Here is a 25,798-nt window from a genome sequence, read left to right as displayed (position 1 = left end):
TGTAAGTTTCTTACAAAGTTTCCTTTGTATTGAATATGATTATGCTACACTAATACAGCACATTCAAAAGGTATTCCGACAACTTTTCCATTACAGCCTTGTTCTAAAATCTATTAATTTGAATTTTTTCCACATCAATCTACAGTTAATACCTCAGAATGACAAAGCAAAATGTGTTTTTTGACAATTTATGAAAAACAGAAATATAACAAGTATTCAACCCTTTGCTATGACATGAAATTCTGAGGAATCCTGTTTCTATTGATCATCCTTAACCTGTTTCTACAACTTGAGTCCACCTGTGCAAATTCAATTGATTGGATGTGATTTGGAAAAGAACACACCTGTCTATCGAAAATCCCATAGTTGAAAGTGCATGTCAGAGCAAAAACCAAGCCATGAGGTCGAAGGAGTTGTCTATAGAGCTCTGAGACTGGATTGTGTCAAGGCACAGATTATGGGAAGGGTTTCAAAACCTTCCTGCAGCATTGAAGATCCTAGCACACAATCATTCTTAAATGGAGGTTTGGAACCACCAACGCTTTACCTTGAGCAGTCAGTCCAGACAAACTTACCAATTAGGAGAGAAGGGCCTTGATCATGGAAATCAAGACAGGAAGCACCAGTGTATTTTCTGTAGCTTTCTAAAAAGCAGTTTTACCTGGTCATTGAGGTATTTTGAGTAGATTGCTGAGACAAAAGATCTATTCATTTTAGAAAACGGCTGTAACAACAACATGAAAAAGTAAAGGCATCTGAATACTTTATTTCCAATTATTCTGGAATCCCCTAAAAATGCTGTAGACTGTGTAAGAATTGTAGTTGACACACAATGTCACAAAGAACCTGAACTTCACAACCGGTCAACAACCAGATTTTAAGGTCATCCTGTTAAATAAATACACAAATGAAAATGTTTTATTGGTTGGCCGGTGAGTTAAAAATTAAACAATTTCTAAACTTGGAACATGGAACTTCAGTCATACTGTCCAATTGTCAGTCACTTTCCCAAAGTGTTGAATTGTTGAAAGATAAATTATCAGTCCACAGTGTTTCCCCAATATACAGTTGCTAGATCAATGTCATCACTCCAAAAAAATATTAAGAAAGATACTAAGTTCAAACAGCAAAATGTTATCTCTGTGGAGGAGCACCTTAACATTTTCAGTCAGAGCCAGTGCAGCACACTCTACCTCCCATAAAAAGAACTGGACCTGTGCACCTTACATCTAAAACAAGTGCTTTTCCCTTCACCTTAGCAAGTCCATCCAGTACACACACTGTCTTTTTCCAACCTTTAAATATGAAGGCATGCTCCATGCCACTCATTGGAAAGCAGTTACACAGCCACTTGCTTGACCCATATCGTAACTTTAATTTTATTTGAATTTCTTTACCTCAAACCGCAATCTGTAACACTTGATCCAAATTCGACGAGTGTACACTTTGGCCGAGTGGTGGGTTAAAGGAAGACATTCTCCTCACCCTTCACCTTGTATTAGTGTTCCTGCCGAAAGTCAAATTTGTCCCGTGGGTCCTTCCTCTCCTCCCCCAGGAACCGCTCTCTCCATCTTGGCCTGCGCCTCCAGACTGTTCTGACCGGTGGTCTTACCGTGCTGTTCCTTAAGGTGGCGCCGTAGCGCCGGCTTGTGGGCGAAGCGCGAGTGGCAGTAGGCGCAGCAGTGGGGCCGCTCGCCACTGTGCAGGTTCATGTGGTCGCACAGCGTGGACTTCTGTGTGAACGTCTTGTGGCACAATGGGCAGCTGTGCACTTTGGCGCCGCGGTGCACGGCCATGTGGCGGTTCAGGTTGCTGGAGTGGTTGAAGTGCTGTCCGCAGCAGGGGCACACATATAGCAGGTGGGTGGCACGCGAGTGCACTGCCAGGGACTGGGCTGAGGGGAAAGAGAGGCCGCAGTGCTCGCACGCCACCGGCCCTGATGTGCTGGAGGTTGAGCCCACCACCGCCACCGACTCATCCCCCGCCTCGTCGACCCCAGCTGGGACAGTCCCCATCCCCATACTGCCCTCCCCTCCATCCCCACTGGGGTCATCCAGGCTGTAATGGGGCAGACTGTTCCCATCCCTGGGGCCCAGGTCATCTCCCTGGCCCTCCGCCATCCCCATCCCATAGTCCAGTCTTGGGAGCTCACCCTCTGAAAGGAACCCTGACCTCATGGCTTCCTGGCCGAAGTCCAGGCCGAATCCCTGCATCAGCTCTGCCCCAGTGGGCAGGCGCCACGCTTCCTGATACTGCATGCCCAGAGGCCGCCTCTCCCTCTCGCGGTAAGAGGCCCGCTTCCTCTTGAAGCCCCTCCCCCTACCCCTCCCGCGTCCCACCTTGGGTGAGTCAGTGAGTCTCCGCCTCCAGGCGCGCAGCCCCTCCCTCTCAAAGCCACCCACTCGCTGGGCCATTTCGGCTGGGGTCACGTCATCTCCCTCGCCCTCCACCCCGATGACACTGTCCGTTCCTGTGTAACGGCCTCCCTGGAGCCCCTCTGTGGCTTCCTCAGCGCCCTCCTCTCCCTCTTGACGCTCCGCCGGCTCCTGTTCATCTTCAATGCAGATTCGGAAAACGTCATAATCCTCCCTGCCCTCGTCCTCTTCTGTGACCTTCACCTGGAAAAACATTGAGGCTGAAATTCAGTATGGTTCAGTATGGGGGGGGGGGGGGGGGTATAGTTTCATATACCAACTTCCCAAGGCACCCTGGAGCAAACGCTGGTTATGTTTATTTCTCAAGAACAGATCAACAGACTTTTACCTTGCCAGCAATTCAAACAAACAACCAGTAAACTGCTGTTGTGGAGCGCTTGATTCTCTCCCGCTGATTCATCTAGAGACGGAGGCACCCGTAGGTGTCGACCCACAATCCGTTTACCTTAATCTCGTCCAGTGTGTCGTCATCGTGCCGTATGTCCGTCTGTGTGTTTGAGTCTGTCTGGTCGTCATCTTGTGATTGTCCAGGGCTTGGAGGCTGCTGGGAGGGAGAATGGTCCGCAGAGGATGACAAGAGTGAGTGACTGCTGCCGCTGACTATCACTGGCATCGTGTTGCTCTCCTCTGACTTGATCTAAAAGCAAGCAGCAAAATGACAAACAATGAAGACTGGCGGGTTGAATTTGTTAAAACGTAAGAACAATACGACTTGGTCCACTTGGAAGCCTTGGTGAAATCACATTGTCAGGTTTTGTAAACATTTGCCTTTAAAAAAAATAATAAACGGTCGGACAAATCAACGTCACAATAGGTGGCCTCCAAGGAACAGGTAACCAACCTTTGATGAAGTGGGGTTCCTTGGCTGCATGTACTTGCCCAGGGCTCCCCGGCACTTCTCCACAACATGCTCCATCTGCAGGTAGCTAGCGGCCGTCAGGTAATTCACTATCTCCTTGGGACTGAACTGGAGCACCCCGGTGTAACAGGACTGGAGAAGCTCACACACCACAGAGGAGCTGTGAAGGACCGAAACCTAGGTGGCAAAGTAGGAACAGAACATTTGTTGTGGAAATTCTTGAACTGATGTATACTTGGTCCTATACATGTATAATGGGTTACTAGTTAAAGACGGCAAGCCCCCATGTTTGGATAAGAAAAGGAACGTGGTAGAGAGGGATCTGGTGTTTGCCTAGGGGGCATCCTTGACGGGCACCAGCAGATTAGAGGGTTACTCGTATATCAGTAAATCTGTATACCCCTTAGTGTCTATCTGTTGTTTGTCCAGACATTGTGACTCCTCAAGAATTGAGAAGGTTACCCATGTGAGGGAGGACAGCCTGTCCCTTTTTTGAAGCCCAGGATATGTGATGGAACAAGGGGAATGTGTTTTATTGACAAGACAGATGGGCAGCAACTTACCACACCCCTTTTTCCTCTTTAAATACGAACTGTTCATGTATTAAGTTAGAGACTCCTCGGATTATTATGTTTGTAAGAGCTGGACGCGGCTCTCTATTTACAAATACACTATTAAATTGTGCCAAGGGAATTTTGGCCCTGTACTTCCTCATTTAAGAGTTCTGATTGATGAAATTGCCATCACACATTACAAACAGTTATGTATTATTGAATAGGTAAGTAAGCCATCAAGGTGTCTACACTTCTCATGCATAGATGATGATGATGATTTCATATTTGGATCAGCGGACCGATTGACAATGTGATACCCTCAACAAACTCAAGGGGGCAATCATTTTTTCCCTTCTATGTTGAAAATCATCCCTTGTATTACAGGCTAACTACCCTATTTATACCCATCTCCATGTTAAATACTCAGATGTATGACTTACTGTGTGTTGCTTTGCTGAGATGAGGCTCAACATTTTGCAAACATAACCCACATGGAGGTGTTCGCTGGCACCCACCTGCAGTTCAGAAGAAGGGTTGAGCAGGAACTGGTCTCTCAGAAAAGGGGAGCAGGCTGCCAGGACAACTTTGTGTCCCCGGAATGTCTGTCTGCCGCTGGCCACAATGGTGATGTCACAGAACTGCTGCTTGGACCTCAGGGAGTTCATACTTTTGAGGGTTGCATCACCATGACCCGGCAACCGGAAACACAGCACTTCCATCTTACCTGTCTTGGAAGTCGCCTAAGAGAGACATGGAGAGGACACTTGTAATTCTGTAATTATGTATACATAAAGCATCCATCTTCCGGATCAATTCATTTATGGGAAACTTGGCATTTTATAATGTATAGACTTATACTCTGAACAGTGTTCCAACTGCAATCATACTGGCCAGGCTGACACTAGGGTGTCCTCTCCACCCAAGTGTCAGTCTACAATACTGTACAAAACAAAGTATGGTAGTCTCTATCTTGTTCTTTTCAATAGCAGAAAGCATACCTCGACAACCAACCTTTCCTGTGATTTTTAATTGATGATCATGCTGGACAGACTAGGTCAGGTCATTCTTCACTAGTTTTCTTTTCCAGGCTTATTAGGCAGGAGTAGGCCTTCACTAGCAAGCTAGATTAATTATTCCATATAGCTTCAAACGTTAACGTAGTAGCAATGGTTACTATACTAGCTACTTAGCTAATGTAAATGGTCGCTAGCTAAACAACGTGGTTTTACGATAGACATAGAGTACATTTATTTTGACAACCTCTCGTAGCTAGCTATGTCGTTGCTCCCTTAGCCCGTCTAGGCCAATACTATGAACTAATGTTAGCTAACGTTATTAAGCCGTCGTTCCTTAACAACCTGGCTGCTAGCACTATACTGAGTCAGTGAATTCAACGATAGTTTAGTGTTACCTTACCTGCTACTTTAGCTACTTCTATAAACTATTCCCTGTTGATATTATAGTGGTGTGGAGTAACAAACATCCCAATAACCGGCCATTCGTTGTAACTCAATGTATTGCTAATATATTTGCTAGCTAGCGAGCTATGTTTCGCTAGCTAGCTAACGTTAGCTTGTTTTCAACGAGAGTGGACCACTGCTTCCCGTGACAACAAGGTGACCACTCAATGTTTTAAAGGGGAAGACACAATAATAGATGTCTACAACCAGCCATGTTCCGAAATAACTGGCCAACCAACGTAGTAAGTGGTCAATGGCTAGAAGGCTTAATCTGTATCCTCAACATACAGTTGTCACATTATTTGTTAATGAAACAACCGACAGTTTCTTCGAAAATTACATTAGCTCTTAAGGCGTTTTGTAATTAACTAGCTAGCTTATTGAACATATCCTAGCTATATCGGTGTGCCACTCGTTTTTCCTTACACTACAATCAACACAACTACTACTAGCTTGCAAATTGATTTGGGAAGCAATTCAGTCAGAGACGTAGCTACTTTGCCTCGCAACAATGAATAATGCCTAAGGGCGTTTGTATTTTTTAAGAGAAACAGTAGTTATGAAAATGGGTAGCCATTGCAGGAAGCGTTATGACTTTTTTGTGATCACACTCCAGTACAGTAGGGGACGGTCACGAAGCATTAACATCGGATGCCAACCGCTGATGAACATCATACAGAAAAAAGCCAAGGGGCGGAGAATGCAAGTTTACGCACACCAAGTCAAATACGTATGCTTTCATTGCAATATTACCGTTCTCCTAGCAGCAGGATATTATTCTGGCAACACATACTCAGATTTCTTTTATCAAAATAAAATCCATAATTGAAATGCATTGCAATGTGCTAATTCGGTAAAACAAATTGTGAATTGTATTCGAAGGCAATTTACATGGCAATTTACAAGGCAAATTTTACAAGTGGAATGTATAGATGTACAATGAGGGGAAATACAGTTCAAAATGGCAATTCTAAATTAGGTCAGGGCAGAAAATGTACAAATTATTATTTAAGTTATTAAAGTATTTTGCATATGTATGTACAAGTGGGAATTAATAGTTGTGTGATGAGGCAAATGACAATTCTGACTATGCAACTGAGCAAGTTGGAGGTGTAAGGTAGTCTGTGCAACTGAAATGCACAGACTACAGCAATGAGCATGTGCGTGTAACATCTGAAAAAAAGAAAAGCAAGTACTAAATTCTAAATGTGCACAACGTCTAGTTTTTCTAATAAGGTAATTTGCATAAGCCAAATTCAGGTATAGTGTATTGAATTGGAGCCAATGGATTGGGTGGCTAAGAAAGTGCTGCTGGCTATACCCTGTATTTACTCCCATGAATTGACCCTCTATATGGATTCTTTATACCCTCGTGAGTAGTTCCTGAATGCCATATTCCACGGCACAGTTTTTTTTTATAAGGCAATTATAAAGACTCTTGCACAGTTTAAGCTATAATATTGTGGTTTAAATTATTTTATTATAAACCTATGTCATTCTTCTATTATTTTCTCTTTGCATTAATTAGAAAACTTGTCAAAAATGTCCTATCTTTACACTTAACCATCTTTAGAACGAATTATACACTGCAATATATTTTAATTCGCGCTTTTATTCTGAAGATTTCCTAATTACAATATGAGTATGACGTCATCGTTAGTGCTGCTGGAAGAGTACTAGTCATTGGTATCATGTCGGCATCTGAGAAAACGACCAAGGTAAATAATTGTTAGCTATATTTTGCTAGTTTACAACGGTCACTTTATTGCAAATTAGACAAGTTATTCAACACTTCGAACATGCATACCAAACATTTTATCTTTACACAAGTTGATTGTCGTTTTCTTGCACAGTCTTGTTTCTGCTAGTATAAAGGCAGCCCCCGTGAACAATTGGCTAGCAACCTAGCCACATAGCTGGAATATGGATCTGGAAGAAATAAGTAAAAGATTAATTAAACGTTAATAACAACTATGCCTTTATTCTGAAATGAATGTGTATAGACTACGCGTTTTTTATTTTATTTGAAATTGCCCTGAGCCCCAGTATAAATAGAAATGGTTTTGCGCGTGTTTGTGTTTTTCAGTGTCACTCCGCTATGTCAACATCCGAAGAAATGTGTGCATCAGTTTGATAGCAAAGCAAACTTAATAGTTGTGTGAAATGAAGTCACTATAATGCATTTCTACCTGTACATTATGTAATCAAGCCTTTCCATAACACCTTTCGGTAAAATCTTTGTCTAAATGGTGCATACTTCACATACTTGTTGAAGTTATTTTCTCAGCTATTGTAATGTTAAAATATTTAGATATTGTTGTCCTAGATAGATCCATCGTATGCCTGTTTAAGTTGCATTCATGCATATATTTTTTTATTCATTTGTTTTGGGAAGTGAACGGCAAGTTGTTGCCTACATTAAGGAATTCCGTGCTTGGGTATTTGGATTTCAAAAGGGCAATTTGGTTTTAGAACTCAACTTTTTTTGGATGCTCTAGGAGGCGTCTGAGAGTGATGCATTGGAAACGAATCTTGAAGTGAGACTCTCAAGCCAGTCGGATGACGGTATGTATGATAATTGACACGTTTTACCAGCGTAAAAATTTAATAATTAAAACAGTTTTTTTAGCCTTTCCCAGATTTTGTATGTGAACTAGTGACAGTTGGCATTTGAAATTGTGTTTAAATGAGTACCTCATACCTAAATAACCAGTATAATGTGCTTTATTATATCTATAATATGTCTCCCAAAACACATTCCTGATAATTCACATGAAGAAATGTAAATTATTTACATATTGTAAGGAGCCTTATTGTGATAATCACCTGGGGACCAATACCATGACTAAGAGCTGTTCTTAGGCATGAGGCACGGCGGATTGCCTGGACAAAGCACTAAGCCCTGGTATAATATATCACAAACATCCAAGATTATTGTGTGCATTAACTGATTACCAACGTAATGAAGCAGTAATTAGTTATGTAATGTCATAACCATGGTGACCGTCTCCAATAAATCCTGAATGCTGAATATAGTGGTTGGCTTGAAAATATCAGCTAATAAGTGAACATTGTAAGGGGCATTCTGAAGTTGCTACATTCATTTTTGGACCGATAATTATATTTATTCATTGATTCTTGAGGTAAATTATTAAAATTTCTCATTGGCGTAGTTTAACTGTTGTACCTATGGAGAACTCAAAATATCAGTTTGTTATACATTTTACAATGTCTCTCATTACTGCTCTTCTATTTACCTCGCTATGCAAATTAGATAACATTATCAGTGTCTTTAATCTCCACTATTAGGCTTGTCATTTATAATATAAAACATTTAATTGTACACTGATTTGCACCATAGGACACCAAATATTTTATATTACTGTGGGATTAGTGTGAACTTCAGTTTAAGCTTTGTCATATGACAAATGTAGAAAACAGTTAATGTGCAAGCTGCAGACAGAGTGCCTTGCAAATGTATACATACCAATTTTTTCATTAAAGTTTGTTTATTTTTCTTACAAATATTTCCCAACATAAAACCATTGACTGAATACTTTCAAAGCACTGTATGTATAAAACAATATTGAGACCATTATATGACCGACCCTTATAATAGTGTGCCAGCTGTAACTATTTCCAGTTTTGTTTGGAATTATGTTTCATCACAACATTTTCTGTTGGAATTCATACCGTTTTCCCTATTTGACGTGTCAAAACAGTAAAAACATATCCTGCTGTATGATAAATTGAGGTGGCACCAAATAGAGAAGATCTTTTTTATTTGTGAAACAGAACAAAGAAGATTGCAGGTGTCAACATATAGGTGGATAGTAAATACACAGTATGCACAGCTTTTATGAAAATGTGTTTTGGTTCTGATCCAAATGCTTTGAATATCACCTAGGTCCTGAGAGACCTGCCACACCAGTGGTTACTAAGGACACTGAGCCTATGCTGTCACAGCCAGTCCAGCAGATTCCAAAGGATGGTTTGAAAAACAGAGAGGAAACCGAAAGACTCGCAACAACGTCTTCCTCTGTGTCAGGCAGAGCCCTCACAGGTTCATAAGATTATTCAATTTAGTATCTATGGTTACAAGACCGAATTGATGTATGTCGTGTTCATCTCAATTTCACTGTCACTTCTCTTTCTGCTGTATGGTTTTCATTCTCTCATTTAATCTGTGATTCCTTCACTGACCACCAGGACATGCAGCCAAGAGCCTTCCACACACGTCCTCCCCTTCCCTCTCCCCCCCCTCTACCTCTGCTTCCTCTCCTTCTGGAAGAGCAAAAATGAGTGTCTCTGGACCAGGAAGCAAACCTCACATGTCGCCTCTGTCCCCATCCTCTTCCCATCCAATCCCTGGCCAGGCTGTAAAGATACATCGCGCTCGCAAGACCATGAACAGACCGCCCCCAACACAGGTGAGTCTGCTTAAGACAATGGCTCGTAGTAGTTTAATATGTTGTCTTTGAACTTTGTACTTTTTCTATTAAATGGAGGTTTTAAATGATTGGCACATCATGGCATTCTGTTTTCATTAGCATTTTACACATCATCCCAACTTTTTTGGAAACAGGGTTGTAAGTAATGGCACGGGGGGCTGTGGTTTATGGCCAATCTACCGCATCTATTGTGGAGATGCCTTATTGCTCTTACAAACCAGTTACCAACAGAGCAGTACAAATAGATGTGATGTCATACTCGTGCTATACGGCCTCTTATAAACCCGATGTGAGGTTATACCATGGGTATGACATCACATTACTGTACGTCTTTATTTTATACGTATATAGACCATTATGTCAAGAGAGTGTTTTACCTCTCGTCTTTCTTTATATTGGTTTTTCTTTTTTTAAATTAGCCAATTCACTACTTGCCTTTCAGGTGAGGTGCATTGAGTCGGCCATTGTGCCAGTCATACCCACAGAAGCCACAGCAACCTTCACGACAGACGCCGAATCTGGTCAGTGTCCGCATATCGCGCGCAGTTTAGATCGACTTAATGCAAATGAGATTTCCCCCTCAGTGGGAACTATGATCCATTTCATTGCTTGTGTCTCTTTCTCAGTAGTGGCAAAGCGGAGAAAGCTGGGCCTTGACATTACACCTGAGAAGGCAGAGAGCACGATAGGAGCAGAGAAGAAGGTACGTTGGGTTTAGCGGGCCTGGTCAGTTCTTTATAATGCCCGTCTTTGTACATAAAACAAATGACTAGTGCCATGGAGATTATAGTTGCTAACAAATCTCATGTTGAGATATTGAGTTATAGCACAGTGAGTTATTAAGATTTTGAGTTATATAGACTTTTAGTTGTTACTCATCCTTTTTCTTGTTTTCATTTCAGACGGATCGCATTCTCCTCGAGGAGGCAAAAAGGCGCAGCAGCTGGCTGAAGGATTTGGATGAGGGTGCAGACGAGGACGATTTTCTGCTCTACAACCCCTATGCTAGGGACGAAGCGGACGCAGCCTATTCAGACAGCAAGGTTGGAGTATTATTTACAAACAGATCCAGTTAGTATTGGATCTATGTTGCTGCTCTTTAACATATGTATACCAACCTTTTAAAATGTTGCAGTCTGAAGATGGTGGAATCGAGGATAGGCTTCATGAAAGAGATGCAGAAGAGTCGGCCAACATGTCCGATAACGTGAGTAATTTTTATTTTTTTGTCAGAACTTGTAAGATAAATCGGTCACCAGGCGTCAATCTCCGGATGGGAAAACATTTTATGTATGAACATTTCTATGCCCCCTTTAACCTCAGAGCTCTGAGTCGGATCCACAGAGGCCAGGCCAGCGGAGCAAAGGGAGGAACGAGTCGCCCTGGACCCGCCCAGGGCGGGGGAAAGGGAGAGAGAAAGCTGACGGCATGGAGGCAGGTGGAGGTGAGAGGCCAACTGACCAAGGGGAAACAAAGCATTTTATTGTCGGTGTCAGCTGGGGGCTGGTTTTAAAGGTTTGTCCACATGGATTATGCATTTCGGATTGGAAACAATCCATAGAACTACATTTAATGGAATAGAAGTTGATAATGTAATTTTATTTGTCACTTTTTGTGGTGTAGAGAATTGACGATTTGTGACTAAATAAACATGAACTTGAGTATTTCTAACTTTGATAGATCTATCCATAAAAATAAGTGTTGTGCACTTAAGTTGGTCCGGCGCTTTCACAACCTATAGCTGCAGATGAACATAGTGCTTAAAGCGCATCTCTGCCTGCCCAGATTGCTGCAGAAATAAATGAATAACCTGCACTCAACTATTTTTAGTTGCCAAAATCTGACTGTTTTTATAATAATTAGTAACTTAAAAAATAAAGAAATAATGTGGGGGGAGAAGATTCATTACTGTATAAAAACAGAATTGTATAATGAAGTGGGCACAGGAAAATAATTAGGCATCCTTACTTGGTTGAGTCATTTATATGAAAAAAGTCAACAGTTTTGCCTGCTTTCTGTCAGCTATCAGTTCTCCAAATTAGACATTAGAAAAGGAGATCAGCTGATTTACCCATCGCCTGTTTGAAGCAAGTATCAGCCGATTCCAATCCCCAGCCAAATGATCATGTGTCATTAATTAATCCTCTCACGATAGCCAAATCCACGGAAATAACTTTTGAAAAATGTCTGCTGTTGATTGGTTGACGGACTGTTTTCTGTCTAAATTCCCAGCCATGTCGACAGCACCTCCTCAAGGCGGGTCCAGTGAATACACAGAAGTGGCCTTGGGCTCCCTGGACATCACCGCTGCAGACGGCTTGACACTGTCACCTCAACACGGTGTGTAGATGGCGTGTTCACACAAATGTCTCCCCGTCCCTCTCTGAGGTCTCTCATGGTCAAAAGGTTCAAACGCTATCTTGGTGTACGCTTCCTGTAGCATTCACTCCAATGGATGTCTTGCAAACACACAGTTTGCGTGGATCACAGAAGCTGCCCTTTCCTGGATGAACCGCACTGATTGTGTTACCGTGGACAATAGGAATAGACCAAGGCTATGAAAGATCCTGTTTTCTAACAACTAGTTTCACTTTCAGGTGTCACAATTGGGCTTATATTAGGAAGAGAGACCCACACACTGTGAAATGAGGTCCAAAACCAGAGGCACAAAATGCAAACAACAATTGTGGGTAGCACCATGTAACCCGAGGAGATCTGCATGTTGTATGTCTCTTTAGAAGGCAGCGACGCCGGCGAGACGGAGCGCCTGGAGGAGCTGCCTCTGTGTAGCTGCCGGATGGAGGCGCCCCGGGTGGACAGTGCCAGCGGACGTCCCGACAGACTGTGCATGGCCACCGAGAGCGTCAACGGAGAGGTGCGCGTCCGTGGGGCGTCTCGGCTGGAATCGACAGAGCCTATGGTTGGAATCGCCATTCCCTTACCCGTCTGAATGTTTTACTTTGTGCTCTTCCTCTTTCTCTCTCTGTCCCACAGTTGGTGAGCTGTACCAGTATCATTCAGAAGGGGGAGACCATGCGGCCGTCCAGTCGGGTTTCCCTCATGGTGCTGTGTGAGAACCATCGCTCCCACATGGTCAAACATCACTGCTGCCCTGGATGTGGTTACTTCTGTATCACGGTAAGGTTTTGCGCAGCGCCTGTTAGGAGTGGAAAAAACCCTCATGTTGGTTTCATGTTCCTGTGTTCTCAGGTCTGTAAACATGGATGGAGACCCGACTGGTCTGTAAACATGGATGGAGACCCGACTGGTCTGTAAACATGGATGGAGACCCGACTGGTCTGTAAACATGGATGGAGACCCGACTGGTCTGTAAACATGGATGGAGACCCGACTGGTCTGTAAACATGGATGGAGACCCGACTGGTCTGTAAACATGGATGGAGACCCGACTGGTCTGTAAACATGGATGGAGACCCGACTGGTCTGTAAACATGGATGGAGACCCGACTGGTCTGTAAACATGGATGGAGACCCGACTGGTCTGTAAACATGGATGGAGACCCGACTGGTCTGTAAACATGGAAGGAGACCCGACTGGTCTGTAAACATGGATGGAGACCCGACTGAGTCTTGACACTAAACCTGCCCCTCGTTCTGTTCTTCCAGGGCACTTTTCTGGAGTGCTGTCCAGACCAGCGCATCGCACACCGTTTCCACCGGGGCTGCGTTACAGTGCTCGGGGCCGGGCGGGGCAGGGGCTTGCTTTTCTGCCCCCACTGCGGCGAGGACGCCTCGGAGGCCCAGGAGGTCACCATCCCACCCTCGGCGTCGTCGACAGCTACCGTGGTCACGACTTCGGCCTCCTCGACCACCACACCGTCTCTCCCCCCGTCCGTTCCCTCTCCCCCCTCCCAGGCGGCCTCCACAGGGGCACCGGAGAACGGGAAGAAGCCAGAGGGTCCGGTCAAGCTCGAAAGGTGATCTGTGTGTGTGTCAGGATGCGCATGGGTCTAAGATAGCCCTGGGCTAAGAACAGTGCAGTGTCAAAAGGCATTGAATAAAGGTGATTCTGATCCACAACTCTTAATAGAGTAACCATCATATCGAATGTAATCTGGAGTCATATGATCTGTTTTGCAGCTCAATCACTACAATACAGTAATGCATGCAGTTTATTAGGCTAGATTAAATAAGACATTAACTATATCTAATTGGAAATTACTTACATTTGATTTAGTTGAGTTTAGTTTAGTTATGGCAAAAGTACATCAAAACAGACAAGCATCACCAGAGAAGACTGCCAGTGTCTCTTGGGGTTAATGTGTCATGGACTTCAGGCATTTGTTTTATGCAAAGGATATGGGACCACATACTAAACGTAACAGCTTTATTTGAATATTATATTAAACTGTCCCAGTATTTCTGGTGCCCTGAAATAAGGGAACTGTGTATAAAAGCGTTTCAAAAGTGAATGCTAAAATCAACATGAACACACAACTCCTCAAATAAAATTAGAATCTAAACTTTAACCTTATTGTAATTGTTTGATGAAAATCCAAACTTGGGAGTATTGAGCCCAAATAAAAATAAATCCTTACTGTTCCTGTCTTTACGGTTGGAGCTGTATGGAATAGTGATTGCCGAAGCTTTGCTAATTTCCGCCTTCTCTCTGTTTATCAGTGCGAGGATGCGTGGGCGAGGGTTGGTGAAGAGGGAGGCCGAGCAGCCCCCCCAAGCCACTGTGGTAGGAGCGCCTGTCGACACACCCCACCCAGGGGAGGAGGGTGTGGACAGTGTGGGCCCCTCCCTCTGCCTGCCCAATGGGAAGCCAATAAGCCCCAGTGCGCTTCCCCCAGGGCCCAGCAGGGTGGCGTTGCAGAAGGCCATTCTCACCCAGGACACTGAGAGGTGAGACAGTGTACAAGACCAGAGTCTAAGAGAATGGGATTTTTTACTGCAAATCAAAGACTGACAGGAATTTGTTTACTGGAAGACATGGGCCCTGTTTGGCTGCTTGGAAAATACAACAATATTTCCTTAACCGAAAATATGTGATGATCGAATTCGGGAAAGCTACTGAAAGGAGATGCATTTTTGGGTGTCAGATATGATATTATTCCAAGGAATGTAGGACGTTGTGATTAATTTTATTGGTATTTAAAAAGGCCTTGGAAGCTGCACACAGCCTGGGATGATCAGTTTCATGCTCCTTGCATCCTCTCTCCTTGCCTCCTTCTCTAAACCCGATGCATTAGAAATCCTTGTTTCACTTTCTCCAATGGGTTCTGAGAATACAATCTTCCTGTAGTCATGCCAGCAATAATATTGGGGATTCTTCATTGGTCAGGAGGAAGAAGCTGAGGTTCCACCCCCGCCAGCTTTACCCTGCCGCCAAGCAGGGCGAGGTGCAGCGAGTTCTGCTCATGCTCAGTAAGTCTTATTAGGACTTGAGTTTGTGTTTTACTGTTTAGTACAACTGGACATTCTTCATCTGATTGCATCTTTTGTCATTCCTCTGCTTGAAAAGCTCATGTTCTTCTATTTCACATAAATGCAAGTGATTGGTCTTGATATTCACCCCTCTGTTCCACTCTCTCTGCCCACGTGGCCCAGTGGAGGGCATAGACCCAACCTACCAGGCTGAATCCCAGAACAGACGGAGTGCTCTTCACGCTGCTGCCCAGAGAGGCCTGCTGGAGGTCTGCTACATGCTGGTGCAGGTGAACAACCAGTTTCACTTGAATCCTCACTACTAAAGGATATTCATTAGGCAGCCAACAGAAAAAATCCAACTCAGTGAGGGACTAGATGAATAGGTCCAGTGACAAATGACAGTTTATATCGCAAATGTGTTTTCTTTATTTCCGATGTTTTATACCCTCGTGAATGATGTCTCTTGATCTATATGCCTATGAAATTATGGAAGTGACTCCTTAAAACGCCAATATGGATCCCTCATTTGTGCAAATGTCTCTTACAGTGAGTGAGTATGTGAGCAAGCCTTGTTAAATGGTGTAGTGTTGAGAGACACGGACCTGCAACCGGTAGCTGCGTTATAGTAAGCCTTAAATAAAACTGATCACGGTTATATTGCAACTATTTCTGGTGGATTTTTAAAGTACGCATCCGTGCATTATTTTTGGGGTAATATAGGCTAGATCAAAACCCCTTGGGCAGTAGAAGAGTTGACAAAAAAGTCAGTTATTGTCACCTATATTGATAGTTATTGTATCAGTTTCATTCACGAATGAAAGAAAAACAAAAGTTTTTGTGCCATGAAATAGCTTTGGCTTTGTCAAGTTCATATTCAATCTTGCTAGCAATTGCTCAATCCTTATGACTATTCCAAGTAGTAAGTTTGATACAAGTAAGCCTATTACTGGCTATTAAGCTGTTAAAACGGCCAATGGCAAAAGCCATAGAGTTCATAGATGCTATTTGTGGTGGAGGTAAACTTAATAAGAAGCGTTAGTCAGTTTAATACAATGCTTAATGGTGTCTAGTGAATTATTCAAACTTGGCGTGATGTTAATGTGTGACAAAATGATCTAATGTCGAGATGCTATACCGACACTGGGCAAACTTATAGCACCATGGTTAGTAGTTAAAGACACAGACCCTGGTTCGAATCCAGTGAGGGTAACAACATGTATCACTTTTAATTGCAGGCCGGCTGAACTAGGCTTGCCTGTTTCCTTTTCTGGTTTTCACCACTGTGCCGCACTGCATTTCTTGATTATTTTTCAGGCAGGCGCTAAATTGGATGTCCAAGACAAATCAATGAGGACTCCTCTCCTGGAGGCTATTGTCAACAACCATGTGGATGTGACCAAGTACCTGGTCCAAAGTGGAGCCTGTGTTTATCAAACGGTAAGTGTCTGGTCAACTGTCTTATTGCAAAGCAGACCTGTTAACGTTGCTAACGGATACTACTAGTAAGCGGCTCTAATGATGTAAGCATTTTAAGGATATGAACCTTGAAGAATTAGACTTGGAAAGTCAACCGATTATTTTCTAGAATAAACTAGCTAAGACCTGTGTATTAGTAAAACCTGTGTGGTAATAAAACCTTCATGTCTGACAGTATAAAAATGTGAAAATGCGTGGTCTGTGGTGGTCTAGCGGTCTAAGCTGCTGTCTCTGGTGCACGTACAGTACCGTTCAAACATTTGAGGTCACTTAGAAAGCTCTAATACAGGCATACAGAGGCCCATCAGTCCTTTGTTCCAATGGCACGTTGCGTTTGCTAGTCCAAGTTCGAATGCTAGTCTATACCGCGGCAGCATGGGTTTGATTCTGGCCCACAACTGTTTGAGCACAAACTCTCTGTCATTCCCACTTTTTCTCAAAATAATAAATATGCCCCAAGATATTTAAAAACAATATTAAATAATTAAACTAACTTAATGAAAATATAAACCCTGCCCCTGTCCATTTGTCTTCTTTCTCCATACTGTTTTCCCCCCACATATTGTATCCATTTTCTGTTCCTCTCTCCCACTCCTGTGCTTATCCAGGAGGAAGATGGCTACACCGGTCTCCACCATGCGTCCAAACTGGGCAACCTAGAAATTGTCACCCTTTTGTTGGAGACTGGACAGGTGGACATCAACGCACAGGTGGGGAAGAGCAAGAGAGGAACACTCTTGGGCTCTAGACAGGGTGGCAGCAACCAACAAGTCAGTGTGTGTGTTTTCTCACGGTCTTAGTGAATGTACTCTAGACTGTGTATGCTCCACACTGCATCATTTACAATGACAACATGTCTGAGAACACTCTTAGATAAGTCACAATTTACGAGGAAGTAGCTTTGTGGATACATTTACTCCTGCCTAGTGCTGTTTATAAAGCATTTGGCTTGAAGACCAATGTTTTAGGTTTTTTTTCACTTGAAGTATACCCCCCCCCCCCCCACCCAGAACTTTTTCCACCTTATAATGTGAACAATTCAATTGAAAAAAATAAATGACATCTTTGAGGGCGAAAAATAAAAAACTCACAATAACCTGGTTGCATAAGTGTGCACACCCTTAAACTAATACTTTGTTGAAGCACCTTTTGATTTTATTACAGCACTCAGTCTTTGGGTAGGAGTCTATTAGCATGTCACATCTTGACATGGCAATATTTGCCCACTCTTCTTTGCAAAAGCGCTCCAAATCTGTCAGATTGCGAGGATATCTCCTGTGCACAGCCCTCTTCAGATCACCCCACAGATGTTCAATTGGATTCAGGTCTGGGCCCTGGCTGGGCCATTCCAAAACATTATTCTTCTTCTGGTGGAGACATGCTTTTGGGGTGTCATTGTCATGCTGAGAGGTGAACTTCCTGTTCATCTTCATTTTTTAAAGTTTTTGTGCCAAAATTGCCTGGTATTTGGGACTGAATAAGGCCCCGGTTCCAGCTGAAGGAAAACAGCCCCAAAGCATGATGCTGCCACCACCATGCTTCACTGTGGGTATGGTGTTCTTTGGGTGATGTGCAGTTTTTGTTTTTGCGCCAAACATACCTTTTGGAATTATGGCCAAAGAGTTCAACCTTGGTTTCATCAGACCATAGCACATTTTCCCACATGCTTTTGGGAGACTTGATGTTTGTTTTTGCAAACTTCAGCTGGGCTTGGATGTTTTTCTTTGTAAGAAAAGGCTTCCCATCTTACCACCCAACCCTATAGGCCATTCATATGTAGAATACGGGAGATTGTTGTCACGTGTAGCACACGGCCAGTACTTGCCAGAAATTCCTGCAGTTCCTTTAATGTTGCTGTAGGCCTCTTGGGAGCCTACCTGACCAGTTTTCTCCTCGTCTTTTCATCAATTTTGGAAGGGTGTCCAGTTTGTGGTAATGTCTCTGTTGTGCCATATTTTATCCACTTGATGATGACTGTCTTCACTTTGTTCCATGGTATATCTAATGCTTGTTGAAATTCTTTTGTACCCTTCTCCTGACTGATATCTTTCAACAATGAGATCCCTCTAATGCTTTGGAAGCTCTTTGCGGTCCATGGCTTTTGCTCTGAGATGCGACTAAGAAAATGTCAGGAAAATCCTACTAGAACAGCTTTACCTTATTTGTGATTAATCAGAGTCACTTTAAATGATGGCGTGTGTGTAATGACTTCTATTTAACATGAATTTGAATGTGATTGGTTAATTCTGAACTCAGCCACATCCCCAGTTATAAGAGGGTGTGCACACTTATGCAACCAGGTTATTATAAGGTTTTTATTTTCCATTTTTCCCCCTCAAAGATTTCAGTTTGTTTTTCAATTGAATTGTTGACATTATAGGTCACATAAAAATTGGATAAAGTTCGGACATGATTTATCGTTTTCTCATTCTTATACATCACCAAAAATCTGGCATTTTAACAGGGTTGTGTAGACTTTTTATATCCACTGTATGTTAGATTTCAATTCTACACCTTATCTGTATCATGTCACTTGATAGTGTAAATTAACTATAATTCATAAGCGGTATCTAGTCAATCAACAGAGTTAACCATTGTTTGTATTAGTCTGCAGCCTGCTTTAATCTGTCAATCTGTTCCACGTAATATACCGAACTCTAGTCCTAGGTTACTGTTGTGTAACCCACCCCGCCGTACCCTCTGACCCTATGTGCTGTGTCTTCCTCTCAGGATAGTGGAGGCTGGACTCCTATCATCTGGGCCGCAGAGCACAAGCACATACAGGTCATCAGAGCCCTGCTCAACAGAGGGGCCGACGTCACGCTCAAGGACAAGGTTAGTCCTTCAGTCCGAGATTTGGACGTGCTGTGACCACACTAAATCCCACACATCCTTCTTCAGAATCATAGGCCCACCTTGTTCCGAACCATTAAATCGACAACATTTACTTGTAGAAAGTGGGGTCATTTTGGTTGTAGTTAATCAAAATGGCTGTGAGATCAGAATCCCTCTGGGATGGTGAAGTTTTCATGCTAATTTATTTTCTCTCATTTGCTCTGTCTGTTAGGAGATGAATGTTTGTCTTCATTGGGCATCTTTCGCTGGCTGCGCTGAGATTGCCGAGATGGTGCTAAACGCCGGCTGCCCCCTGTCCTCTGTTAACATGCACGGGGACACGCCCCTCCACATCGCCGCCAGGGAGGGCTTCTTCGAGTGTGTAACGTGAGTCACCCCAACCTCTGTCGTCTATATACATAAGGCTGTGCTATTGGCTGTTAGTTTGGAAAAGGTATGGTGTTTTTGCTTTATGATTAGGAAATGGCGGTCTGTGCCTATGGGCAACCTGTTCACCTGTTTGTTTGCTTATCACCTTCTCTCCCTATAGACTGTTCCTCTCCAGGGGTGCGGACATTGACATCATGAACAGGGAAGGTGACACGCCTCTTTCTCTAGCACGTTCAGATTCGCCCGTGTGGGTGTCACTCCAGATCAACAGGAAGCTGCGGCGGGGGATAGCCAATCGCATTCTTCGGACAGAAAAGATAATCTCCAGGTTCAGACTTATATTACGTAACATTTACTATTGCTTTTTTGTACTGGAGGTCTTTGTGCTCCGTGTCCAGTAGAACATCTTATTACTTTTATCCCTCCGCTTCTGTTGTCCAGTGACGTAGCCCAGGGCTATGAGAACGTGCCCATCCCCTGTGTGAACGCCGTGGACGATGAGGGATGTCCCTCTGACTACAAATACGTCTCGGAGAACTGTGAGACGTCAGCCATGAACATCGACCGCAACATCACACACTTACAGGTAAATACAGACTTTTCCGAGGGTACCTTAGCTTGTGCCATGCATTCCTACACCTGTGGTAATAAAATGATAGTGGACGGAGTGGCAAGCCAGCTAGGGATGTCCGGCCTTTTCCAACAACCTGTGCCCGTCTCTCTGCCCTCAGCACTGCAGCTGCACGGACGACTGCTCCTCCAGCAACTGTCTGTGTGGACAGCTAAGTATACGTTGCTGGTACGACAAGGTTAGTATCTATTCATTTGACTTTGCACTTAATTTTGATATGAACGTATTCGGACAATGTTCGCTTCTGTGGTGTTAGCCGTTTCTTGCCTGAAGAACTAAAGATTTGTAAAAAGGTAAAAATAGTTTGAAACATAGCCTTGATATTTTTTTTCAAAGTTAACTAAAGACATAGACTTTACCCTAACCTTCCTTCACAAAGGGACATCCTCTTATCCTGTCATCCACTTTCCATTGTGTTCACTTTGTTGATCAGGACCACCGGTTGCTGCAGGAGTTCAATAAGATCGAACCCCCTCTCATCTTCGAGTGCAACCTGGCGTGCTCCTGCTACCGCACATGCAAGAATCGAGTTGTGCAGGCAGGCATCAAGTGAGATCCACGCGCATGCACGCATGTGCACTAAAACACGGTTGCACGTTTAACATCCGACTACTAGAATGCTGGACTAACAGCTGAATGTCTCTCTGTCAGGGTGCGTCTCCAGCTGTACCGGACAGAGAAGATGGGATGGGGAGTGAGGGCCCTGCAAGACATACCCCAGGGGAGCTTCATCTGCGAGTAGGTTGGAGGGGGGGGGTGTTTTTTCAATACTTGTGAGAAACTGCACAAGGATAATCAACTTAGGCAAATGAGGCAAATTAATGACCCTTTTCTTTACAAAAAAGTCAATTTTAGGCTTAGTAGTTAACAATTTGGAATAGGGATTAGGTTTTGAGATGAGGCCAAGCGGAAATATAGATTATATAAAATATACACGGCACCAATCAAAAGTTTGGATACACCTTCTCATTCAAAGATATCTATATTTTCATAATTTTCCACATTGGAGAATTATAAAGACATCAAAACAATGAAATAACACATGGAACCATGCAGTAACCAAATAAAAATATGCATATTTTAGATCTGTCAAAGTAGCCACCCTCAGCCTTGATGACAGCTTTGCACATTCTTGGCATTCTCTCAACCAGCTTCATGAGGTAGCAACCTGGAAAGATTTTTCTACAGTCTTGAAAGAGTTCCCACATGGGCTGAGTATTTGGCTGCTATTCCTTAACTCTGCGTTCCAACTTATCCAAAGTTCTTGACATTTTCCGTATTGACTGACCTTCATGTATTAACGTAATGATGGATTTTTGTTTCTCTTAGTTTTTTTGAGCTGTTCTTGCAATAATATGGTCTACTACAGCACAGACATGATGATGATGATCTTCTGTATACCAACCCTACCTTGTCACAGCACAACTGATTAGCTGAAATGCATTAAGAAATTCCACAAATATACTTTTAATTATGATTTTGAGAGAATATGAAGTATGCAAAGCTGTCAACAAGGCAAAGGGTGGCTACTTTGAAAAATCTACAATTGGCTATGTATTTTATTCTGTTTAAAGCTTTTGTAGTTGCTTCATGATTCGACATGTTATTTCATAGTTTTGATGTCTTTACCATTATTCTCCAATGTGGAAATAAGTGAAAATTATGAAATACCATTGAGTAGGTGTTTCCAAACTTTTGTGTGTGTGTGTGTGTGTGTGTGTGTGTGTGTGTGTGTGTGTGTGTGTGTGTGTGTGTGTGTGTGTGTGTGTGTGTGTGTGTGTGTGTGTGTGTGTGTGTGTGTGTGTGTGTGTGTGTGTGTGTGTGTGTGTGTGTGTGTGTGTGTGTGTGTGTGTGTGTGTGTGTGTGTGTGTGTGTGTGTGTGTGTGTGTGTGTGTGTGTGTGTGTGTGTGTGTGTGTGTATACACAGTGGTTGCACAATTATTAGGCAAGTGAGTATTCTGATCGTTTTATTATTTTCCAACTCCAAACCATATAAACTTGAATGCTCATTGTATTTAGTCATAAATTGTAAAATGCCTTTAAAACTGATGTAACACTCTTGAAATAGCAAAACTATTGAAGTGTGACCACCGGACACTTGGGTGCAAAAAATGTATGGAGAAGAAAAGATGCAAATTACCTGCAAAAGACTTGAGAAGAATTAAACGTGAAGCTACCCATTAGGAATCCATCATCCTCCATTGCCACCATATTCCAGAATTGCAACTTACCTGGAGTGTCCAGAAGTAAAATGTGTCAAGTGCTCGGAGACATGGCCAAGGTCAAGAAGGTTAAAAGAAGACCACGACTGAATAAGATTGACATGTTGAAGTATATAGATTGGGCAAAGAAATACCTGAAGACAGTTTCTGGAAGATACTTTCTTCAAGCAGTGGTACAGGAAGTAGAAAGACATGTTCTTTATGCAGGATAATGCTCCATCACATGCATCCAAGTACTCCACTGCTTGGCTAGCAAGCAAGGGCCTCAAAGATGCCCAAATAATGACCTGGCCCCCTTCCTTACCTGACTTAAATCCTTATGAGAACTTGTGGACCCTTTGCAAATGTGAGATTTACAGTCAGGGAAGACAATACACCTCTTTAAACAGCATTTGTGAAGCTGTGATTGCTGCTTAAGTGAAAGTTGATCATGAACAGATCAAGAAACTGACAGACTGCATGGATGGAGATTTTATTTCATTTTCTTTGTGTTACTTCTTTGTTGCACTTACTCAAAAAATTGAGAATAAACAAGAAACTAATTGTTGCCTAATAATTGTGCACACTTATGTATTCCCCTGAGAAAGATCAAAACACATTTTACCTTTGTTAAACATTCAGGTTTGAGGTTCAATTATATTTTGGATTGACTGAGAGCATTGTGTTTGTTCAACAATAAAATAAATCTTGAGGAGTACGATTTGCCTAATAATTGTGCACGCAGTGTATATATGTGTGTATATGCCATGTAATTTTAATGGATAAAATCAGCTTGTGGTCCTCACAATTGATGCCAGTGTCTGTGGTTGTTTAAATTCTTAAAGTGGTTGTATCCATTAGCACATTAGTCAGTTGATAATTGTGTGATAATCTATGGTCACAGATACGTAGGAGAACTAATCTCTGATGCAGAGGCAGACGTAAGAGAAGACGACTCCTATCTTTTTGACCTGGACAACAAGGTAAATCGTTTTTCTTCTCATAGGGATTCCACAAGAAATATAACAAGAAATTCACTCCATTAATAGTTGGTTGGGTCCATTTCAAATGTTTGTGTTCTCCCGTCGCTTTCTTCCCCTGCCAAAGGACGGGGAGGTGTACTGCATCGACGCGCGTTACTATGGCAACATCAGCCGCTTCATCAACCACCTGTGCGACCCCAACATCATCCCTGTGCGTGTGTTCATGCTGCACCAGGACCTGCGCTTCCCACGCATCGCCTTCTTCAGTTCTCGAGACATCCTCACGGGACAGGAGCTAGGGTGAGAGACAGACCCTTCGACACAGTGTGAACGACCAGTGTAGCGTTTGTTTAACTGCCTTAGTTTGAGCACCTCTTTTTGAGTAACGCATGTATATGGCATGTTTGTTCACACCACTATAATTAGGATGTTGATGTGGAGTTCCATGCTGAAAATCTGACAGATGTTCTATCGGTGTGTACAGGTTTGATTATGGAGACCGTTTCTGGGATATCAAGAGTAAATACTTCACCTGCCAGTGTGGATCAGAAAAATGCAAACACTCCGCGGAGGCTATCGCCTTGGAGCAGAGCCGGCTCGCTCGTCTGGAGGCCTGTCCAGAATCAGGGACTGATCCTGGACTTGCCTTGCTAGGAAATTCCTAGTCTTCCGCTGAGGGCTTTTGCATGTGTCTCTGTCCTTAATTTGGTTTTGAATTTGCTATGAGTTATTGTTTCAGTGCGACAGACAAGATTTCATGCTTTTACTTGTTACAGACTGGGGTAAAAAAAATTCTACATAGGACCTTTCATAAAATACCTTTTTTTTATATATATATAATATTGGTTTGCCCTGAGATCACACATCTGGCACCAGAACACACAGTGACATCGTAGTTGCTCTCCACTTGTTCCAAATATATACTGTTCAATTCACTTCAGATTACACTGCCGTGATGAGGCCTTCTTCTGTCGTGAAGCATTGATGTTGAAATACTGTGGTATTGCGGTTGTATCAACGTCAGTTGGTTTCATGTTTAGTTTTTTTCTACAAGTACATTTTTTAGGTTGTCATTTCACAAATTTGATTAAAAAAATGTATTATTGGATCCACTGATTCGTGAGTTCTTGGGAAATGTATACAGTTAAGTCTGGAAATGTTTGCACACTGACACAATTTTCATATTTTTGGCAATGTACACCACCACAATAGATTTGAAATGAAACAACTGAGATGCAATTGAATTGCAAACATTCAGCTTTAATTCGAGGGGTTGAACAAAAATATCATGAAACGTTTAGGAATTAGAACCATTTTCATACACGGTTCCCTTTTTTCAGGGGCTCAAATGTAATTGGACAAATTAACACAATCATAAATAAAATGTTCATTTTTAATACTTTGCTGAGAATCCTTTGCAGGCAATGACTGCTTGAAGTCTGGAACGAATGGACATCACCAAACACTGGGTTTCCTCCATTGTGATGCTTTGCCAGGCCTTCACTGCAGCTGTCTTCAGTTGTTATTTGTTTGTGGGTCTTTCTGCATTAAGTTTTGTCTTCAGCAAGTGAAATGCATGCTTGAGTGAGTTGAGATCAGTTGATTGACTCAGCCATTGCAGAACATTCCACTTTGCCTTAAAAAACTCCTGGGTTGCTTTCGCAGTGTGTTTTGGGTCATTGTCCATATGTAAAGTGAAGTGCTGTCCAATCAACTCCGCTGAATTTGCTTCTGTCTTCTGTCACATCATCAATGAACATTAGTGACCCAGTGCCATTGGAAGCCATGCATGCCCATGCCATCACACTGCCTCCACTGTGTTTTACAGATGATGATCACTTGGCTGGATGTTGTGAAGGGGCTTTTCTTTACCATGGAAAGGATCCTACGATTATCCACCAGGGTTGTCTTCTGTGGACGTCAGTCTTTTTTGTGTTGCAGAGCACATCAGTGCATTCTTTTTTCTTAGAATGTAACTGTTTGTTTGACACTCCTAATGTTCCTGCTATCTCTCTGATGGATTTCTCTTTTTTTCCCAGCCTAAGAATGTACTGTTTCACTTGCTCCTTTGAAATGCATGTTTTGATTTAAGTTATCCAGTATAAATCAAGAAAAATGAATTCAACTTG

At 42.7% G+C, this 25,798-nt stretch overlaps 2 protein-coding genes across 7 annotated transcripts; one reads left to right on the top strand and one right to left on the bottom strand.

Moving 5' to 3' along the window:
• Positions 1-746: 746 nt before the first annotated feature.
• On the bottom strand, positions 747-5,833 carry LOC105027857 (zinc finger and BTB domain-containing protein 12). 3 transcript variants are annotated; one of them, XM_010900179.4, is made up of 5 exons: positions 4,847-5,833; positions 4,364-4,588; positions 3,277-3,471; positions 2,881-3,072; positions 747-2,618 (listed from the first exon to the last, which is right to left on the bottom strand). In XM_010900179.4, the coding sequence occupies exons 2-5, from the start codon at positions 4,565-4,567 to the stop codon at positions 1,518-1,520; spliced, it is 1,692 nt and encodes a 563-aa protein (XP_010898481.1). In that variant the 5' UTR covers positions 4,568-4,588; positions 4,847-5,833; the 3' UTR covers positions 747-1,517. The 3 variants fall into 3 exon arrangements, with proteins under 3 accessions (XP_010898481.1, XP_010898482.1, XP_010898480.1); XM_010900180.4 differs by having other exon boundaries at positions 4,860-5,833; XM_010900178.4 differs by having other exon boundaries at positions 5,265-5,833.
• Positions 5,834-6,942: 1,109 nt separating this feature from the next.
• ehmt2 (euchromatic histone-lysine N-methyltransferase 2) lies at positions 6,943-24,777 on the top strand. Of its 4 annotated transcripts, none has more exons than XM_010900184.3 (28): positions 6,943-7,026; positions 7,807-7,873; positions 9,216-9,371; positions 9,518-9,738; positions 10,202-10,280; positions 10,389-10,462; positions 10,662-10,802; positions 10,895-10,966; positions 11,083-11,203; positions 11,992-12,099; positions 12,498-12,634; positions 12,754-12,897; positions 13,387-13,697; positions 14,401-14,628; positions 15,068-15,150; positions 15,334-15,440; positions 16,468-16,590; positions 17,238-17,399; positions 19,360-19,464; positions 19,697-19,851; positions 20,015-20,182; positions 20,296-20,440; positions 20,586-20,663; positions 20,919-21,034; positions 21,137-21,223; positions 23,591-23,669; positions 23,794-23,969; positions 24,154-24,777. In XM_010900184.3, exons 1-28 carry the CDS (start codon positions 7,000-7,002, stop codon positions 24,332-24,334), a joined length of 3,651 nt encoding a protein of 1,216 aa, XP_010898486.2. In that variant the 5' UTR covers positions 6,943-6,999; the 3' UTR covers positions 24,335-24,777. The 4 variants fall into 4 exon arrangements, with proteins under 4 accessions (XP_010898486.2, XP_010898485.2, XP_010898484.2 ...); XM_010900183.3 differs by having other exon boundaries at positions 10,386-10,462; positions 12,501-12,634; XM_010900182.3 differs by having other exon boundaries at positions 10,386-10,462.
• Positions 24,778-25,798: the final 1,021 nt, after the last annotated feature.

Source organism: Esox lucius, chromosome 10, assembly GCF_011004845.1.
Source record: "Esox lucius isolate fEsoLuc1 chromosome 10, fEsoLuc1.pri, whole genome shotgun sequence".
In the NCBI taxonomy this organism is placed as follows: Eukaryota; Metazoa; Chordata; class Actinopteri; order Esociformes; family Esocidae; genus Esox; species Esox lucius.
This window is presented reverse-complemented; position numbering and strand designations above follow the sequence as displayed.

What these genes read in the sequence shown, in the direction of transcription:
- LOC105027857 (XM_010900179.4), bottom strand. Translation starts at nt 4,567, where the DNA reads ATGGAAGTGCTGTGTTTCCGGTTGCCGGGTCATGGTGATGCAACCCTC. An exon ending in ACCCTTCTTCTGAACTGCAG is followed by an intron (nt 3,472 to 4,363) that starts GTGGGTGCCAGC and finishes TTTGCCACCTAG; the next exon opens with GTTTCGGTCCTTCACAGCTC. An exon ending in GGAACCCCACTTCATCAAAG is followed by an intron (nt 3,073 to 3,276) that starts GTTGGTTACCTG and finishes GCTTGCTTTTAG; the next exon opens with ATCAAGTCAGAGGAGAGCAA.
- ehmt2 (XM_010900182.3), top strand. Translation starts at nt 7,000, where the DNA reads ATGTCGGCATCTGAGAAAACGACCAAG. An exon ending in ACAGACCGCCCCCAACACAG is followed by an intron (nt 9,739 to 10,201) that starts GTGAGTCTGCTT and finishes CTTGCCTTTCAG; the next exon opens with GTGAGGTGCATTGAGTCGGC. An exon ending in GACACTGTCACCTCAACACG is followed by an intron (nt 12,100 to 12,497) that starts GTGTGTAGATGG and finishes ATGTCTCTTTAG; the next exon opens with AAGGCAGCGACGCCGGCGAG.